General features: G+C 32.1%; 2 protein-coding genes across 5 annotated transcripts in view; one reads left to right on the top strand and one right to left on the bottom strand.

The window, feature by feature from the left end:
• LOC115886506 (5-hydroxytryptamine receptor 4) overlaps nucleotides 1-18977 on the bottom strand; it is a 39156-nt gene that overhangs the window by 2076 nt on the left and 18103 nt on the right. For both annotated transcript variants that reach the window (XM_030905687.1, XM_030905689.1), the window contains exons 2-3: nucleotides 13438-13970; nucleotides 1723-1934 (exon numbers count right to left, since the gene is read on the bottom strand). In XM_030905687.1, the coding sequence (XP_030761547.1) occupies nucleotides 1723-1934; nucleotides 13438-13873 (648 nt within the window). In that variant the 5' untranslated portion in view covers nucleotides 13874-13970. The remainder of the gene's footprint in view (nucleotides 1-1722; nucleotides 1935-13437; nucleotides 13971-18977) is intronic.
• On the top strand, nucleotides 2291-7478 carry LOC115886507 (tubulin beta chain-like). 3 transcript variants are annotated; one of them, XM_030905691.1, is made up of 8 exons: nucleotides 2291-2420; nucleotides 2612-2802; nucleotides 3135-3279; nucleotides 4031-4235; nucleotides 5277-5498; nucleotides 6112-6387; nucleotides 6449-6541; nucleotides 7078-7478. In XM_030905691.1, exons 1-8 carry the CDS (start codon nucleotides 2364-2366, stop codon nucleotides 7218-7220), a joined length of 1332 nt encoding a protein of 443 aa, XP_030761551.1. In that variant the 5' UTR covers nucleotides 2291-2363; the 3' UTR covers nucleotides 7221-7478. The 3 variants fall into 3 exon arrangements, with proteins under 3 accessions (XP_030761551.1, XP_030761552.1, XP_030761550.1); XM_030905692.1 differs by having other exon boundaries at nucleotides 4022-4235; nucleotides 6112-6360; XM_030905690.1 differs by having other exon boundaries at nucleotides 4022-4235.

Genomic DNA, 18977 nt, shown 5'->3' with positions numbered 1-18977 from the left:
AAATGGAAATTCTCTTCAAAACTATGATTTTATATCTATTGAAGAACTGTAAACATAAATACAGAAAAAAAGATAAGTCTGAGATATATTAGTGGAAAAGTCGCAGAAAATACGATGGAGAATATACAGGATGTCCCATTTTTGGATGTCTTACAGGGTTTCTTGTTTATGAGTAGATATATACAAAGATGCGATTTTCCAATCGCTATGCTACTTTTTTAGCTACTTTTTTTTTATTTAAGATGTAATAATTAAAATATGTTTTAAACGTGTACTTATTTATTATACTGTTTGAATGTTTTATTCTTCATCATTTTTTTATTAAATTAATGTTAGGTATATCACAGTCACGGAGATTTTATCAAATAATAAAGATCTACCGACACTAAATCATAAAAATAAAAAATTCTAGGAAAATCTTTGACTAACGGGTATGCAACCTTAATAGTATTTTGAGGAGACATGAATTCTCCATTGAATATCGGAATAATATACTGGGTGTTCCGTTTAAAATAAAAGACTCATTTTAAAAGAGACCAATTTTCAATATTAATTTTGTCTCACCCTGTATAACTTTTCGGGTCAAGTTTTAATTCTTTTTAAAAGGTTTTAAAATACAATGGTTATGTAAACTATATATCAGGCTATATCGGGTAAATTTCAATTTAGATAGCTTTTATTGAAATCTTGAATGGGCTCTTCATTTTTAGAAAAAGTTAAATATATGTTAAAAATATTATATTTTAGTAAAATATGCTTCTCCAATGGAGCTCACCTTTATTTTTTATTTCTTGAATCCGAAAATCAATAATATATAGGGCGTTCCATTACAAAAAACACAACTTTGATGTGTAACTTTTTAGGGACACCCTGTAGAACTCTATATATTTAAAAAAAAGTGCTCTAAATTAATCTATATATTATATGCTGACAAAATTTCTTGTTAATTTAAGCTGTCGTTCCATTTGGAGCCTCCGCGTCGTATGAGACGCGCCACCCTGTACAATATGTATAGGCCTGTACCTTTGATCACAAGAGATAATTTTAAAATAAAAACATATATAGATAATGTATTGCAATCAGTTCAGAATCTTTATTTGTCTCTGCACATTTTTTTCTACAATATTCTGTTAGTTATTTTTATACAAAGCAGAAATATCATCAATTTTGTCTAATTTGATGGATCGTCTACGACTATAGTGGAAAAGCTACACGCGAAGAACCTTATAATTATCAATTAGGGTGACAAGTTTATAATTTCAATACACCCTGACATTTCATCGATACATCTGAAGCATGCTTATCAAATTACACTTTTAATGATAAGGCTTAGAGTGTTATTAGAAAAAGGGAGTTTATTAGATACTGTTTTAGTACTAATTTGAGTTTCAAGTCCTTTTGATAAGTGTGATTTGTGTCTTCTGATAAGGTGGTTCATCAAGCTCTGAAAAGATTATATCTTTGTACAGGGTGTCTCATTTTCGTGTGTTTTACAGGGTTTCTCGTTTATAATCAACGATACAAAGATGCAGTTTCATAAAAAAGCAGCACAGTAATGTGAAAACCGCATCTTTGTTTCTCTATTCATAAACGAAATATCTTGTAAAACACACAAAAATGAGACACGCTGTACAGGGAGAGTCAATAATAAAGTTCAGAATTAGATGCTACGAGGTGTGAACAAGATTTTATTATTAGAATAAATATACGGATATAATTTACCTGTTTTAAGACCACCCTGTATATGTGAGCATAGAATCCGATCAGTATCAGGGCTGGCGTGATGATGGTACCGAAATACAGGAACACCAAGTAGTTGTAGTCCATCACAGTGAGGAAGAAGCAGTCGACGCTGTTTGGGCGGTCTTGGTGCCAGCCCATCAGAGGTAAAAACCCTATGAAGCTACCAGCGAACCAGCATATGCTGATTATAACTGAAAAAGAAACACTAAATTTAATTTTAAAAAATATTTTTTTTGAAAGACAAACTTTTGATACGTGATTATGGTGGCCAAACAACAGAGGTGACACCAGGTACCATTTTAACGATTTTTAATAGTTTACTGTGTAGTGAACTTTGTATAAACCTTATTACAATGGTGATTTGTAATACCTTTTTGATATTTTTGTGTAGCTATAGGCCCTTACTCTAATAATTTGCAAAGTATTCGCTTGATACACGAAAGTATATCAAACATGTTCAAGTTTCAACACTAGTTTATACACGAACACCATCACGAACACGAACCAAGAATATAGAGTATCAAAATGGCATCTGTCTTGTCACAAATCAAAAAAATTACTCATATCATTTTCATTTCATTCAGTTTTTAAAATTACAAAATTCTAGTGTATCAAGCAAAATGAGAGAAATCGTTCATATTCAAGTTGGTCAAGCTGGCAACAATATTGGAAATAAGGTGAAGTACAAAAAATATTTAGTAATCTTCCTGTATTATATTTCCTCTTAATTTTTAACACTTTTTTCAACTATTTCTAGAAAAATAATTTTTAGTATACTTTGCACAAATATTGCGTTACAGTAGTCCCCATACTATTATCTACAATCTTTTTTCTACACTATGATACATATTTTTCTACATTTTTAAAGTTTTGGGAGGTGATATCTGACGAACACGGTATAGACCCTACAGGACATTGGCATGGAGACACTGACCTCCAATTGGAGAGGATCAACGTTTACTATAATGAAGCATCTGGTGGTAGATTCGTACCAAGGGCTGTACTAGTGGATCTGGAAGAGAGTACTATGGATTCTGTACGCTCTGGCCCTTTTGGAAGGCAAGTTTTGAACGCATTTTATAAAAATTGCCTTTATTTTTAATATATAGATCCCTGCGGAATCAAGTGCCTTTCATGCTATATTATGCTTGCTTATAGTCAACACAGTATTTATTTACCTTAATCTTTCTCCCTCTCAAGTCCAATATGGCCGAAAAAAAGAGTCCAGTTGGCTTTGAAATGAACATCGATGACATTTCCCATACGATTTTTCATAGCCATTGCTGACGCCGTTTTTTTTTCGATCATATTTTAGATAGAACATATTTCAGAATTCATCATATTTGATACCACTTTTAAAACATTTATAATGCTTACTTATAATTTTGTAGGTTGTTTAGTCCTGACAGTTTCGTGTTCGGTAGGGGAGGTGCGAGTAACAATTTCGCCAAAGGGATGTATACAGAGGGTGCCGAATTGGCCGACACCGTGTTGGACATCATTAGAAAAGAAGCAGAAGGATGCGATTTACTGCAGGTTGTAAAAAAATCCTATTTACACAATATACAATATGTCCCTGGATTGTTTTTTTAAGAGGATTTTTTTTTTATTATGGGCATTTTGTTTGTTAAATTGTAAGAAAGCGCCCCCTAGCGTCTACGTTCAAAACATTATTATTATTATTTTTATGGTATAATATAGATTCTGATCATCCAGTCCGGAGTTACTAACATTTATATAATAGATAGATCTAACCTTCCCCCACCACTTTATTTTAGCAGATAGGGGAAAATGGTTCTAACAAAGAAAATCCAAAATTTACTGAAGATTATGAAGCTATTACTTATAGTACACCTTATCTAGGCAAAATGGTGTAAAAACTCCATTTTCTTATTTTTTGTTGCAGTTGTGCCCCCTAGCGGTCCTTCTACAAACTTGAAAATAATTTCCAGCAATTTCTCATAGCCTCTTTAGTTATAAATATTTTTTTCCGCAGCCCCTACGGCTAATACTTTCCGAGATACAGCCGAGAGCTATTCTTAGTGGGACACCCTGTACTTATGATTCATAAAAATAGGGCTAAAAATATAAAAAATTAAACACTTTCTCCGTTGCGTTTTTTTGCATTTGAGTGTACATTATTTTCTTGATTTCTGATAGAAACATAATCCTATTACTCTATTACTAAAAACTTACTTCTAAAACACATTTAGAAGTAAGTTCCCAGATCGCATGTCACATACAAATTAATATAGTTTTTGAAATCATGCAATTCTAGGGTTTCCAGATGGTGCACTCCATAGGCGGAGGTACGGGCTCAGGAATGGGTTGCCTGCTGTTGGATAAAATCAGAGAAGAGTATCCTGACAGGATTATCAGTACTTTCACCATCATTCCCAGTCCCAAAGTATCCGATACAGTGGTAGAACCTTATAATGCTACTATGTCCATCACTCATTTGGTAGAAAACTCCGATGAAACTTATATAATAGGCAAGAATGAAGTTTTCACGCTTTTTTTATTAGTTATATATTATTCATTGCCCCAGCTCGATGTTCTGTGTCGAAGTCAAATTCTTGTAATCGTTCGATCCATCTAGCTACCTACCCTTCAGGATTCCTAAACTGCAACAGCCATTTCACAGCATCGTGGTCTGTTCTTAACAAGAATTTTCTTCCATAGAGATACTTGTAGAAGTGTTCCACTGCTTTAACTACGCTAGTAATTCTCGTCTGGTTACAGAGTAGTTCCTTTCTGGTTTTGATAAGGTCTTACTAAAATATCCAATTACTTTTTCTTGACCATCCTGGATCTGAGACAGAACAGCGCTTCATCCAACATTGCTAGTGTCTGTATCCAATATAAAGTGTCCGTTGCCAAGAAGGTAGCTAACTATGGGCGGACTTTCAAACGGAAACCAACTGAAAGCGGAACCGAAGAATCTGGAAAACTCCATCCGTAACTTGGAATGGGTGTCCTCCAACGGTCTAAGATACTCGAAAAAGTTCCTCAGTGGGGAAAATGGGGAAACACCAGAACACCTTATCACTGAGTGCGCCGAGACAACGACCATTCGTGCCATGAACTTTGGTACGTCTGATGTCGAGGATGGAGGAGCTGGCCTCTGTGGAGCCGTCTCAGATACTGGCTTTTGTTAAAGCCCTGAGACTGTATGATGAGTTATAACTCGGTATAACTAAAGAAAGGGGAACACACAATAGATCTATAAGGTCGCGGTGATTAACTCCCCTCCTAAACATTCTAAATTCTACATGGGCGACTAGTCTTCAATCATTAGGGCCTTCTTCAATCTTCGGAATGCCTCGTCAGAATCTGAGTCCCAAGAGAAACGCCTCTCGTCTTCGGTAAGTCTGGTCAATGGTTTAGCGATAGTGGCGAAACCATGTTGTCCAATTTGCTACTACTATACAATAAATCGTCTATTTTTAGTATAGTAGGTAGCAAATAATGATTGTATGAGTATCACGGTCATGGTAGATAGTATAAAACACTCAGTTTTACTTTACTTCCAGACAACGAAGCGTTACATGACATCTGTTTTCGAACTTTGAAGCTATCCTCTCCGAGCTTAGCTGACTTGAACCACCTGATTTCAGCTGTCATGTCCGGTGTAACGACTTGCATCAGGTTTCCAGGTCAGCTCAATGCTGACTTGAGGAAAATCCAGGTGAACATGGTACCTTTTCCTAGGCTGCACTTTTTCATACCTGGATTCGCACCACTATATTCCAGAGGTAAACATTTATTACAGTTGGGGGTTGGAACCTTTGGTGTTACACATAGTATTGCACAAGACAAGAATTCTTGTCTTGAAAATCAATTTCTTATGTTGTCTTGAAATTCAAGACAAGATATTTTCAAAGTCTTGTCTTGCAAATTTCTTGAATGGGAAAGTCTTGTCTTGTCTTGCCAGACTCTTGAAATTTCTTGCATATTAAAGTCTTGTCTTGAAATTCAAGACAAGAAATTTTGAAAGTCTTGTCTTGAATTTCATGTAAGAGTTTTGGTCTTGCAAGACTTTTTCAAGACTCTTGTGCAACACTAGTTACACAACAAAATAAAACACTAAATCACCACAATACACCAAAACACTTTTACTTTTACACTGGACGCGCGTTATGCTAACCATGTTAGCATCCTCAGCAGATGATTAAACTAATCTAATCTAATCAGTTTAATCATCTGCTGACGATGCTAACATGGTTAGCAAAACGCGCGTCCAGTGTAAAAGTAAAAGTGTTTTGGTGTATTGTGGTGATTTAGTGTTTTATTTTCCAGAGGTAAAAATTTAATAACATTTTTTTTTAGTATAGTCAAATGAATTGTTTTTTTTTTCTTATATTTTAGGGAACAGACCTTACAAAGGCAGTACAGTACCGGAACTTGTATCCCAACTGTTCGATGCGAAAAACCTAATGTGCGCTTGTGACCCCAGAAAGGGACGATACTTGACAGTGACCTCTATATTTAGAGGTCGCATGTCCACCAGACAGGTCGAAGAACAAATGGTCAACATCCAGGACAAGAACAGCAGCTATTTTGTGGAATGGATACCGAACAACGTCAAAACTGCAGTTTGTGACATACCACCGAGAGGTTTGAAGATGTGTGCTACCTTTATTGGTGTTTATTTACTAGAAAATGTGTAATTTTTGTATACATTTTTATTGTAAAATGTTTGTAGGTAACAGTACTGCTATTCAGGAGTTGTTTAAACGAACTGGTGAGGCATTCTCGGCTATGTTTCGTAGAAAAGCATTTTTACATTGGTATACAGGTAAGGCAATTAAAGAGTCTTTGAGTAAACGTTCGATCCATCTAGCTACCTGCCCTTCAGGATTCTTAAACTGTAACAGCCATCTCAAAGCAGCATGGTCTGTTCTTAACAAGAATTTTCTTCCATAGAGATACTTGTAGAAGTGTTCCACTGCTTTAACTTGAGTTCTTACTTAACTGAGTTCTTCTCTATGCTCTATAATCCTCTATGCTACATGTCTATAGATCATAATATTCTAATAAGGTTGCGATGAGTTTTTTGCAGCGGCTGTTAAGCTATCTTTTACACTTCGCACTAAAAGAGGTTCTAAAAAGAACAATGTTCGACTGCTCTGCTAATAAAAATTAAGGTCTGCTAATAAAAATTTTTAAACTTAAAATGCCGCAACACAATTCATTTAAACCAAAAACTCGTAATACAAAACTAAAGTGCCAAAACGAATGACAATGTCAGGAAATAAATAAATAAATGTGGCAAATTGACATTTTTTTAATGCAGAAGAATGTTTTCTATTTTTTTTCTTTTATTATATACAGGTGAAGGAATGGAAGAACATGAGTTTACTGAAGCTGAATCAAATATGCACGATCTTATATCGGAGTACCAGCAATATGAAGCTGCTAAAGATGAGCCTGATGAAGATGAAGACTATGATGAAGATGAAGAAGATGATTACTGAAGAGATTACAACAAAAAGTAGAAAAAATATCAAAACATCAAAATACTCCTAAAAAGAAATCACGAAAAAAGTTTGTTTGTTTTGGAATTGAATGAAAATGATGATTAAGAAGAAAAGAAAACAACGAATAAAGACAGGAAAAGAAAAAGAGAATAGAAAAATCAAGTTCTGAAACATTAAACTAAATTTATAAAAAAAATTCAACATAAGTTTTTGGAATTGGGGAAACTGATGAAATAAAATTATCAAAAAATTTAAGCATTTTTAATTTATTTTAAAGCCCCGTTCTCAGAACATCGACTATTAAAAGTGCTTGAATATCAATTCATCTTTTATTTTTTGTTTCTTATTATATAAAATATTTTTTATTTCTACAAAAAGGAACAAAGAAGAAACCTATTTAAAATATCTATTTTAAATAGACAACACATTTATTAAAATGTGTTGTTTTTTAAACGTACAAAACATTTAATAAATTCTAGATTCCAAAATGCGCATTTTCCAAGAAATAATTTATGATGCGGCAACATCGCTCGAAAATTTAATTAAGCTAAAAAGCAAATGGATTTTATCCATTATCGCAAGTACGATTAAAAAAGGAAAAAGACCTACGAAATATTAGACAATGGAGTGAAAGAAAGAGAGGAATATATATCCGGATATAATTCATTACAGATCAAGCTTTTAAGGCGTTATTAATATTGATGAATAAATAAACAGGTTTTGAGCTAAATATGACAGAGACGGCGTGTAATTTTCTTTCTGATGGGGTACATATTAATTTATTTTACAATGTAAAATAAATAGGGAAAAAATACATAGTTATTTGTAACGTATGCAGTACAAATTTTTTTTTAGTATAAAATGACAGACAACTCTTACTGTCAAGCATTCTCTCGGTATACAAACTTTACATTTTACATACCTAAATAAATTTATAGGTCCGGATATTTAGATCACTTATTCGAAATTTCCAAAAACTTGTATGGAGACCCTAATTTAATGAGACACCCCGTATATAGATATATTCTTATTTCTTTCCTTCTCTTTGTTCATAAACATTCAGAAAGCGCTTTTCTTCTTGAAAAACTTTGTTGTGCTGTATCCTTCATGTACTAAAAGCTTTGTTATTTCACCCGTGAATGTTTTTGTTTTATTTTCATTTAATATGCAAAAGTGAACTTTTAAGTGAAGATTACTAATGTTTTCACTTAAAGTACTGAAAAAAAATGAATAAAAACTCCTACTTAATACATTTTGATATTTTTATTTTATTTTTAAAATAAAAAAAAAATAATAATACAGATCCTGAATGTAATGGTTTTTTAAGGACATACCTTAAAATATACTTTAGTTAGGGTTAGATTTAATCATGTGTAATTGTATTTACTGTAATTATAATATTTACACGGATATTAGTAATAATTTGGAAATAATGTAGAAATGGTCATAGTAACGATATCTGTGACAAGTAGGGTGAACTAGACCGGGAACGACAGGGTAGTTGAGGTTTTCTCGGACCAATCAGACGGTTCCTGAAAAGCGAACCCGAAGAGGATTTGAGAATAGCTCGGCTTTTGGTGGTTCCCTCTTCTTTTTATCCGCCCATTTTAAAGATTTCAAGGAAAATAGTTTTTTTGGATCAGTTCGGTACTGACTTTTAAATTAGACGGTCGAATTTACTCCGTGTAGATCTTATATTATCCAGTGGTTTTTTTTTAATGATTTTAGTAAGTTTTCTATTTAAAGATTTTCTTAAATATTCAATTCTCAAGTTAGGAAATTTTAAACATTTCATGTATAAAGATTTTTAATTTGTAGTTTTAGATTTTCTTTAATATTTTTTTATTAACGATTTAAGACTTTCTGTTTGTTTTAAAGGCTTTAGTAAAAGTTAGATGTCATCACACAAATGATTATTTTGCAATTGTTCCTTTTATTAAATTCTAATTTAAATCCAATTGTTCAGTTAATATTTTTTTTTGACATATTAATTTTCTGGCAACGAAAATTCTAAGAGAGATTTGAATTGTATGCTAATTTTAGATAATTTAGATTAGACTAATAAGAAGAATATTTTGTATTTTTAATTTTATCACTTCTGAATTTTAATATCGTTCATTAATTATTTTTGATTAAATTTCTTTTCTTTTTTCTATATTTCATTAATTATAAATGTTTTGTTGTTAAATCTTTTTCTTTATTTTAATTTATTTATTTCTTTATATTAAATATAGGTGTTGTGAAAAATCGGCATTTTATTTCTTAAATCTCACCTTTTCACTAAAATATTAAACTAGAGTCCAAGACCGAAGCGGTAGATCTACAAGGAGATTAATGAAGTCTCCGACAGGTTCTTGTTGTTGATGAAATGCTGACGGATGTTGACGTAATAAGGTAAGTGGCAATAGAGTTTATAGTAACTGAATTTAGAAAGAGCCCTTACCATAAAAGTGCGATACCTTAACTTCTATTTTTAGCTGGTTAGTTATATTTTGTTTTTATATGTAAACGATAATCTATATTTGCGTTCTGAAAAGACGGTGTTCTCATTAATCCAAGTTCTGCCTACCGCTCAATAAATTATTTTAATTATAATTATTATATAAAGGCCACACTACCATGATCACGGACAAAATCTTGAAAGTTTTGTCACATGAAGAACGTCATATCGTCCCATTGCTGCCAAAAGTCACTAACTTACTTTTTATTACTTCCGAGAAAAATGCGTCTAAAGATGAACTGCATTGCATAAAGATGTTATAGTTAGTAACTATTCGGTATTAAAATAAAACATAAACAGCCAGAAATCGTAGTTAATGACTTTTGCAATCGATTCTCCGCTTCAAAACATAGTTAGTGATTGAATTTGGTTGTTCGGAAAAATGTTAGTGACTTTTGGCAGCAATAGGACGATATACAGGTTGCTCCGAACTGTTTTTCGGAAACTTCGGCAGCATATTCTGCAGATAAAAATAAATAAAAATGTTCCAATAAATGTATGTCCTAAAATGCTTAGTTTCGAAGATACAGGGTGTAGAAGTTTTATTTTTATTTCGATTTTTTCCAAATAATTTCAGAAGTAACGTACATATTTGGATGAAAATTGGTGCCTGGGTGTTTTTTGACACGAGAAATTTGATTTTGATGCCAATATGACTCCTACTTGTAGGGGACGTCACCTACACTTTTTTAAATGGTTTGAAGTGTAATAACTGTTCGTCGGCACCTGTATAAAACGACTAAGTAAAAAAGTATACATTTATGACATTTTTTACGTGAAAAAGGTCTCTTGGTAAAAAATCGCTACGGGTAATGGTTCTCGAGATATTTGAAATCGAAATCATCAATACCTGTCATCATTGACATAAATTAAATATGCTGACTAAATCCCGTATGATCAAAAAAAAACGGCGTCCAGTTAGCTTGAAAACGAATATCGATGACATTCCATATATAATTATTTTACATGCATTTTAGGAAATAAACTTATACAAACTTTTTAGTTATTTTTATCTGCAGAATATGTTGCCGAAGTTTCCCGAATACGATTCGTACCACCCTGTACAATAAGCAAAACAGTGAGAGGCTCAATGTCCTTAAATAAGAACAAAAACAAGTAGAAGCCAAATAAACAATATCCGCCAGAGCTAAAAATAGATAGAAAAACGGTGATCGCAAATAATTCATACGTCAGTAAAATACTTAAGAAACCTTATAATTTTTTTTATTAATGTCTCAAGATATTCTTGCCCGTTTGGTACTGTTTAAATTGTCATCCTGTATAAAGTTTTATCTATTTCCAATTTAAAATGCCGTCCCTCTATAAAGAGAAGCTTTATGAATACATTTGTAATATTTCTTCTGGAGTTTTATATCCAGTGGAGCAGACAAGAACAAACAGAAACTTTCTTTAAGGTCATCCGGTATAAAAATTTGGAAGAAGGTTGCATCAAAAATAAGCTTTATGTGTTTATTTAGATCGAATATATTTCCCGACAGTGGACGTCTTTGTTATACCTATATATTTATTCTTATCCTCAATAACATAGTTTTATTTTTTTTTAAAAGGCTGATGTGAGTATTTTGTATATTGTAAGTTGAGGAACTATATTGTTGTAGTATGCAATGGCATTAAAAGAAAAAATACGCCGAAATAAATTATTTTTATTGCTGCTTTATAAAAGAAATGCCTTGTTGTTGTTTTTTTATTTTCACCAAAAATTCTCTACAAACCAAATTAAACAGAATTAATCTTTACGCTTTGTTGCCTCCAGCTAAACTGCAACTCCTTATCTGGAATACTCAGAGATTAGGGGTGGTTCAGCCCTTCGTTTAGGGGCTTAAACTGTAGCTTAACAGCGTGGGATTTGGGGAAAATACAATACGCGGGAGGCCAATTAAACGTCAGAGAAACACGTAAACATAGAGACACTCTAACATTCAAAACCAACAAAAAAAGTCTGTATAAAAACCCTATTTAAATATTAAATAGGATCAATAAAAATCCCATTTAATACTTTAAATAGGATAAATAATAAATCCCATTTAATACTTTTAATGGGATTTTTAAGTATATACCTTTGAATAAGAAGACTAAGGAAGGAGCATATCAAAAATCTTAGGTACACCGCGAGGGGCATCAAATATGGCCGACTTAAATTCCGGTTTATCAGTGCCGTTCTAATTTTATTTAAAAAATGTAAAACTATGATGTAGGGTAGACGTGGGGTAGACTCAATAATTTGTTATTTTATTTTACGTTGTGAATATATGTTGGTAGTTATTAAAATTACCTAAAATTGTTATAAAAATATATAATTCTAATAAAAATAGATAAGTTATAATAAGTATTTTAACACAAACATCCGATACGCTACTGAAGCAGGTAAGTCAAATTAACGTATCAAAATTCTTTGACATCTGATCTTTGACAAGTAGTAAATAAAAGCTAAAATGCAAGAAAATATATAATTTAGTTAATTTAAGTGAATTTCATAAATGATCGGTTTGCTACACGTATGTATATTATATAGTCACTTACTAGCGAAAAGTTGTTCCATTATTTCACTCAATTTTTGCCGAGATCTACCGCACGCTACACAACCAACTATTTTAGAGTTTTTTTCGATAAATCGCGATAATGCCACTGTTAATTTAAGTTCTGCCACAATTTCCATCTAGATTTACTACCTTTATACAACTATCAGTAGTAGAATAAATAATAAATAACATAAAATAAGCTCCGTAAAGACTGACCAATCCACAAAATTTCAAATCAAATTCAAATGTGTCAAATGAATCGTCAAACAGAACTGTCAAGGATCCCCACCCTAGAGTGCTTTTATGGTGCTTTTTCCGCCCACCATGCATGAATACATGGATAGCATTATGGTCCTTCCTTAGTCTCCTTATTCAAAGGTATATACCGTCATAATTACATAACCACTTAATCCGACACTATATTTCATGCTCTAAGAAACATAATTAACACCCATAGAAAATCGTATTGCCCAGTCAGATTCGTTAAGAGATTGTCGCAAACTTAGACTGTATTTTGAAACCCTACGTTTGCTTATTTCTCTGAGAATTAAACCCATAAAACAAAATCGTTTTGCTATAGAGAGGGCAGAGAAAAGATTTTCTCAGTGGTTTGTTTCGGGGTTGGTGGTAATAATGAAAATAACGGGGTGTTTTCCTCCTCTAAAAGGTCCACTTCTCGCTTTTAGATTTCCTATTATTGTAACAACGTTCACCGTGCTTGTGTTTATTGTAACCTTGTAGTGGATTTCTCTAAAAACGATTGGTTCGATCGGAGATTTGTGCAAATAAATGGATGTATTTGAATAATCCTAATAACTTTTTATTTTCCACTTTTAAAGTTGATTCTCACTATTCTACCTTCGATATCAGCTCCCTTCCGTTTCCCCACTTCCGTTTACATAAAATATTATATCATGTAAATGAATAGGACAATGAACACTATACGTTCCGTTTCCTTTCCGTTCCATATCTTTTTCTTCATCCATATCAAATTCTTACATTTGTACCAGCTCTGTTAACATTTTGCTGATATTTTTTTATTCTTTCACCTCTTAATTAAATCTATTACCTTTTTCAAAAGATACAAATTTTTAAAATAAAACTTTCGTAATGATAATGATATGAATAGTACAATAAAAAGTGTCTGTAAAAGGTATTTTGAAGACCAACTTACCTAACGCAGTTTTTGTCCTGACATTCCTCGAATACCCCATAGGATGCAATATAGCCCAATACCTATCAACAGAAACAGCAACCAGACAAAATATCGATATAGTACACAACACCACCAAGAGGGACACAGTAAACAAACAAGCATGTAGGTTATTGGGTAGTCCAACCGAAGACATCAGAGCAAAAGGTATCCCTAGCAATCCCACCAAGAAATCCGCAGCGGCTAGGGATACAATGTAGTAGTTAGTCCTTCTGCGTAGTCTTCTTTCCTTTCTGAAGACATGGATGACCAGTGCGTTCCCTGCTACAGCCAGTACTGCTACCACTAGTTCGCAGATAGCGTATAAGGAGTTCAGTTCGCTGGTTTGGTAGTCGTAAGTTGAATTGACTGGGGTTGTGGTGGTGTAGTTTATGGTGAGCATTATATTTGCTTCCATTTTGGTTGGTTCTGAAGGGCTGTATTGATGAATTGGTTGATAGGTATTATCCGTACTCCATCGTTTGGAAATGTGGTGTTTCTAAGAAGATTGGCATCTGTAACAAAAGGAAACTAGGTAGTAGTATATTATTCTTGACTTTATCGTCTTGAATATGTTTTAGATAAATTATCAAAAAGACTTGGAAGAGATTGTGACATAGTATTTTCCAATTAAATATCCATTAAAATATCTAGGGTAGTAATCTCAAAATATATAAAAAAGTAGAATTTTTAGAGTGATTGATTTAAAATAGAATTTAATAAGGTTTAAAAATGCATTTTAAGTTGGAACTTGAACTGCGTCTCAGTTTATTACATTTCCATAACAGATGCAGATAAAATTTTATTCAGCTGCCATGCCTGGATATCAGAGAGTTATTTCTTAGCTTCCGCGTCAAACTTACAGCTAGAGTTTTGCTTCAAGTTGGCCGTATAAAATGTACATACAGTTCGTCTGCTCGATCTGTGTCTATGAAAGGAATGCGGACAAAAATCATTTAAATAAACAACAATAAATTTTATACGTCGACTTGACGAGTACGTCACCGCAAATCGCTCCGCCCACTCATTTTATTGGCTACTTGCAAATTTGTCGAATTTTTATTGATGGGGCGCGTCGTCTATTTTTTCCAAAACACCAAAAATTAGTTAATTACATGCTTTTAAATTGTTTTAATTAATAAAGTATTCTAAATAAATGTGGATTCGGCTCAGAAATCAATATAATAATAAGTTATGAAAATGAACGGCTCTGTTAGTAGAGGGAGATGGCCGATTCTACGCCAGGATCAAAGATCAGGCGCACTGCGCATGCGCGTAAATCAGCTAGGAACATGTAAAATACGCTATAACAAGAATAAACAGGTTTGGTTTGGTTTGAACAGCTTTTGATCAGCTTTGAACTGCTTTTTAGCTTAAAACAACAGACCTGTTCATTTTTTGTTCATACCTGTTTATTTCTGTTTTAAAGCTGTTCAAAGCGGTTCAAACCTGTTTATTCTTGTTTATTAGCGTATTTTACATGTTCCTAGCTGATCTACGCGCATGCGCAGTGCGCCTGATCCTTGATCCTGGCGTAGAATCGGCCATCTCCCTCTACTTCTGTTTTTATAAATAAGCATCCGTCAAAAAATGCAACAAAATTTATAAGGTTTTACTTTTTTACACACTGTCTAATACACACACAAAATTCAGTTTTTTAGTACTTGGAGCAATTAGCAATTATTATTAATCAACGTAAACAGTCAATTAATGTAGTTTGAATACTGGGATCATATTAATTGGGTAAAATATTTAAACAGTTTTTTTTAATTTTTAATTAAATAAGCGAACTATATTGACAATATTAGTATCTGCACCCTTTGAAAATTTGTTACATCTTTAAAAATTTGTTACATCTTATAAAAAATAAGCTAAAATGTCAATATTCCATGGGTATAGTGATAAATAATGTCTAAATTATAAGAAAATGCATTTTCTACGAAAACTTGAAGAGATGGGTAAAAAATGGTATAATACAATTTGATAGACAATTACATTGTGCATCTGATTCACGAAAAATATATAGGATGTTTCATTTAAATTAAACAAGTTATTGCCGTTTAAAGCTAGTAATTATTTAATATAAATTTTTGGACACTTTGTATAAGGTAGTAAAATTTTTATTATTGCAACACAATATCTGCTCAATAAATAATCTTCAGTAAATATTTAGTATTAAAAACTTTGATACCCTTGGAGAAATGAAGCCTTAAAATTTTACCTCCAATTTCATAAAATTGAAAATATTTCAAAAACGGTAAGGTTTAAGTGTGATAAACCTTAATCAAATTTTATCTCACCTTTATTTCAATCATAGAATACAAAAATAGAATAATATACAGGGTGTTCCATTTAAAAAAATACAACTATAATATTTTTTACTCATTTGGGACACTCTGTATCTTATAAAAATATTTTTAAATTGTAGCTCTAATAGTCCTTCAATAAATCCAAAACTTACAATTTGTAAAACTCTAATGGTTTAGCTACAATACTCCGTGTCGTATGTGGTGAACAACCCTGTATATGTAGATGCTCCACTAAAATAATAGTGTGTGCAACTTTAGTTAGGTAAGTACCTACTTCACTTTCCGCGTGATTCTAGATAAAAATAATTAATAAAATAACTAACTATATAGGTCTTATTCGTTAAAGTAAACAAAAAAGATTCTATATTAATATACACAAACATGAAAAGCCATATGGGTAAATATTCAGACTCGGTCTTTTGAATATGTTTGGGAAGAAAATATTTTTGCAATTGGTCTTTGTTCTAATTTCATTTTTGAGAGTTCTAAGTAATTTAAATAGTTACCTATACGAAGGTTGTCTCTTATTTTTTGCATATACCGGGTGCGTCTCAAAAGTAGCTCACCCCTATAAGTTCTTTCTTTTCCAATGGATTTTTCGCAATGGTTTATTTGAAATTGTAACATGCTGTTCATAACGACAATTTGACTCGAAATACCAAGTGTGTGGTACCAAATTATTCGTAGAAAAATGCTTTTTCCAAATATGCTAATGAGCCATTTGAAAAAATTGAGATATGATTAAAAATACGATTTGGGTATCTTTTAACCGGCCAGGACAAGACATGAAAATCAAACGAACAAGTCTATTTTTCCAAGGCTCCTTGATTAAAAATTAGTGTTTTTAACACAACCATGGCAATTTAAAATACGATTTTTTTAAGCGAAAATGTCAAAAATCGACATATGATATGTCATTCTATTCAGAGTTTTATTTTCTATCGAATAAAGTAATAATATACCAAGGGTGCCGTTTAAAAATCAAAACTTGTAGTCATTTCCGGTAAAACAGGAAATGACCAAAAAAAATAATTCAATATGTCAATCCCAATTTATATCATATACTAATATACCAAATATCATTTTTTTATCTGTAAAAATAAAAAAAATATAGGAGTGAGCCACTTTTGAGACGCTACCGGTATAATATGTAGGTATGTACAATAATATACATATTATTAACAGCCTGCTAGTTGAAACAAGGCCATCAAATTACCTTGACAAAGGGCTAATCTAATATAGAAATTAAATTTATAATTGACAGATTTACACATTAATCAACAGAGCTTCACTTTGATGTAGCAAATCAAACTTGACGTTGCGTTGATTATAAACGTAATTTTATATGAAATAAAAAAATAAATAAGTTTTATAATTATTATACAATTATAAACATTCTAATAAGCATATATAGCTACACAATTTATATACACGGCGTGATGACGGCGTGTTGTTAGTGAAGAGTGAAACATGTATTTACCTGTGAGATTGCGTCACAAGGATCACTGGCTGATCACGGTATATTTGTTACTGTAATTGTCCGAAATGCGGTTAAATCTAGGATAAACGCGCAAAACCTAGGATCTACCAATGAATAACACCCTCCAAATAACCACGCTAACCAACTCGAAATTCGGACATTTACAGTGACATAGTATTTGTTTTTTTAGCAAAGTTTTAAAAGTCGCTAGTATTTCAATGCTTGTTTAGCTGAAGTTCTGAATAAAAAGATCTTTTTGTGATCTTCTTTATATCGTAAGATTTTCTACATAATAGTCACATGGCATCTGATAGATACAATCTTTTTTTTTAATAAACTTTTTAAACCTCCCTGGTAGCAAGTATAACAAAATCCAGTGGTTGAAGATTTAATATTAACCCAGATAAAAAAGATAATAAAGTTACCGACAAAAGTTATGGAGTGCTATATAAAAACAGCAGTCGAAGAGATAAAGCTCTCTATTTGCTGGCTCTTGTTAATAATGGTGCTTGGAAAAATTTATGATTTATCCAAAGATTTATCAGGCTACGGTGAAAATTCATTTTTTGTAATTACATGAGGTATACAGAAAATAAATGGGAATCAGTTATAAAAAAAATTTATTGGGATATAAAAAATATAATATACTCATTCGGCATTTACTTACGTGTAATATTTCTTTTATACAGGGTATTTGAAAAACATGTGTCTCTCGTGGGGAGATTCCTCAAGTAAAAATAAGATTTATTTTTCATATCCACATAGGTCCTATTCTGCTTTGTTTCCTGGCTACAGGGTGTTAAAATCTTAATCTTTTTTCGATTTATTATACTTTTCTTCAAAGTACTTTTAGCGTTACGAATGAAATTTTGAGGGTAAAAGTTACTATAAATACGACATATTTTAAAACTAAAAAAATGTCGTCATATGCATATGGGTTATCACTAGAATATTTTTATAAAAAAGCATGTACGCCACTGACTTTTTTTCTTTTGTTAGCGAAATAGTGTAAGCAGTTGAATGCTGATTAAAAGGTGCCTCTTGAAATTTTGTCGATTTCGGCCTCCTTGATGAGATAAATGCAATTTTATTAATGACAGAAATAACGAGAAAAAACGAAATTTCCAAGAATATTCGACTAACTGAACTGTTTATTCTAATTTGCATATCGCTATTGTACAGGGTGGGTCAAATTCGACACTTTTAAATGGAAACACCCTTTTCTATAGGAGAGAGACAAAAACTAATATCGGTGTCTGGAGCTCTGTCATTTTCATCAAAAACATGATGGTGAAAACCGCACATCGATATCTGTTACCGTTTCGGAGTTACGGGGTGTTTCAAACAAATCGCTGTAACTTTTTTGCTATGGAAAATTTTGTATTTTGATGAAAACATTTCCAAAGCACCTTTTTAGGTAGAATTTAATGGTTTAAGTATAATTTTTTTAAAATTAATAATTTAAGAATTATTAACAGAAAATTTGATTTTTTATATGGGACACTCTGTATATTTTTAATTTATTGAAAATAATTTAAAATTACCTTTCCAAAAATATACCACACTTGATATTTTGCTCGATTCCTCTTCGAGATATAGAGTATATAAAAATTCGCCCGCTTTCAATAAGTAGGCTTTGAACAGCACCAGCTGTAATGCAAAAAAATTCTAGCTGTAAGCATCAATTAAAACGAAAATAATATTTGCTATGAGACATGCAGAATTTTATAGCA

Source organism: Sitophilus oryzae, unplaced genomic scaffold (assembly GCF_002938485.1).
Source record: "Sitophilus oryzae breed Bouriz unplaced genomic scaffold, Soryzae_2.0 scaffold_494_pilon_pilon, whole genome shotgun sequence".
Classification (NCBI taxonomy): Eukaryota; Metazoa; Arthropoda; class Insecta; order Coleoptera; family Curculionidae; genus Sitophilus; species Sitophilus oryzae.
Note: the sequence above shows the minus strand (reverse complement) of the source record. Positions and strands in the feature narration are given on the sequence as shown.

Bases quoted from the DNA above. Each gene is read 5' to 3' on its own strand.
- LOC115886507 (XM_030905690.1), top strand. From the start codon at position 2,364: ATGAGAGAAATCGTTCATATTCAAGTTGGTCAAGCTGGCAACAATATT. The intron at 6,388-6,448 runs GTGTTTATTTAC...AAATGTTTGTAG, and splicing joins GATGTGTGCTACCTTTATTG to GTAACAGTACTGCTATTCAG. The intron at 6,542-7,077 runs GTAAGGCAATTA...TATTATATACAG, and splicing joins ATTTTTACATTGGTATACAG to GTGAAGGAATGGAAGAACAT.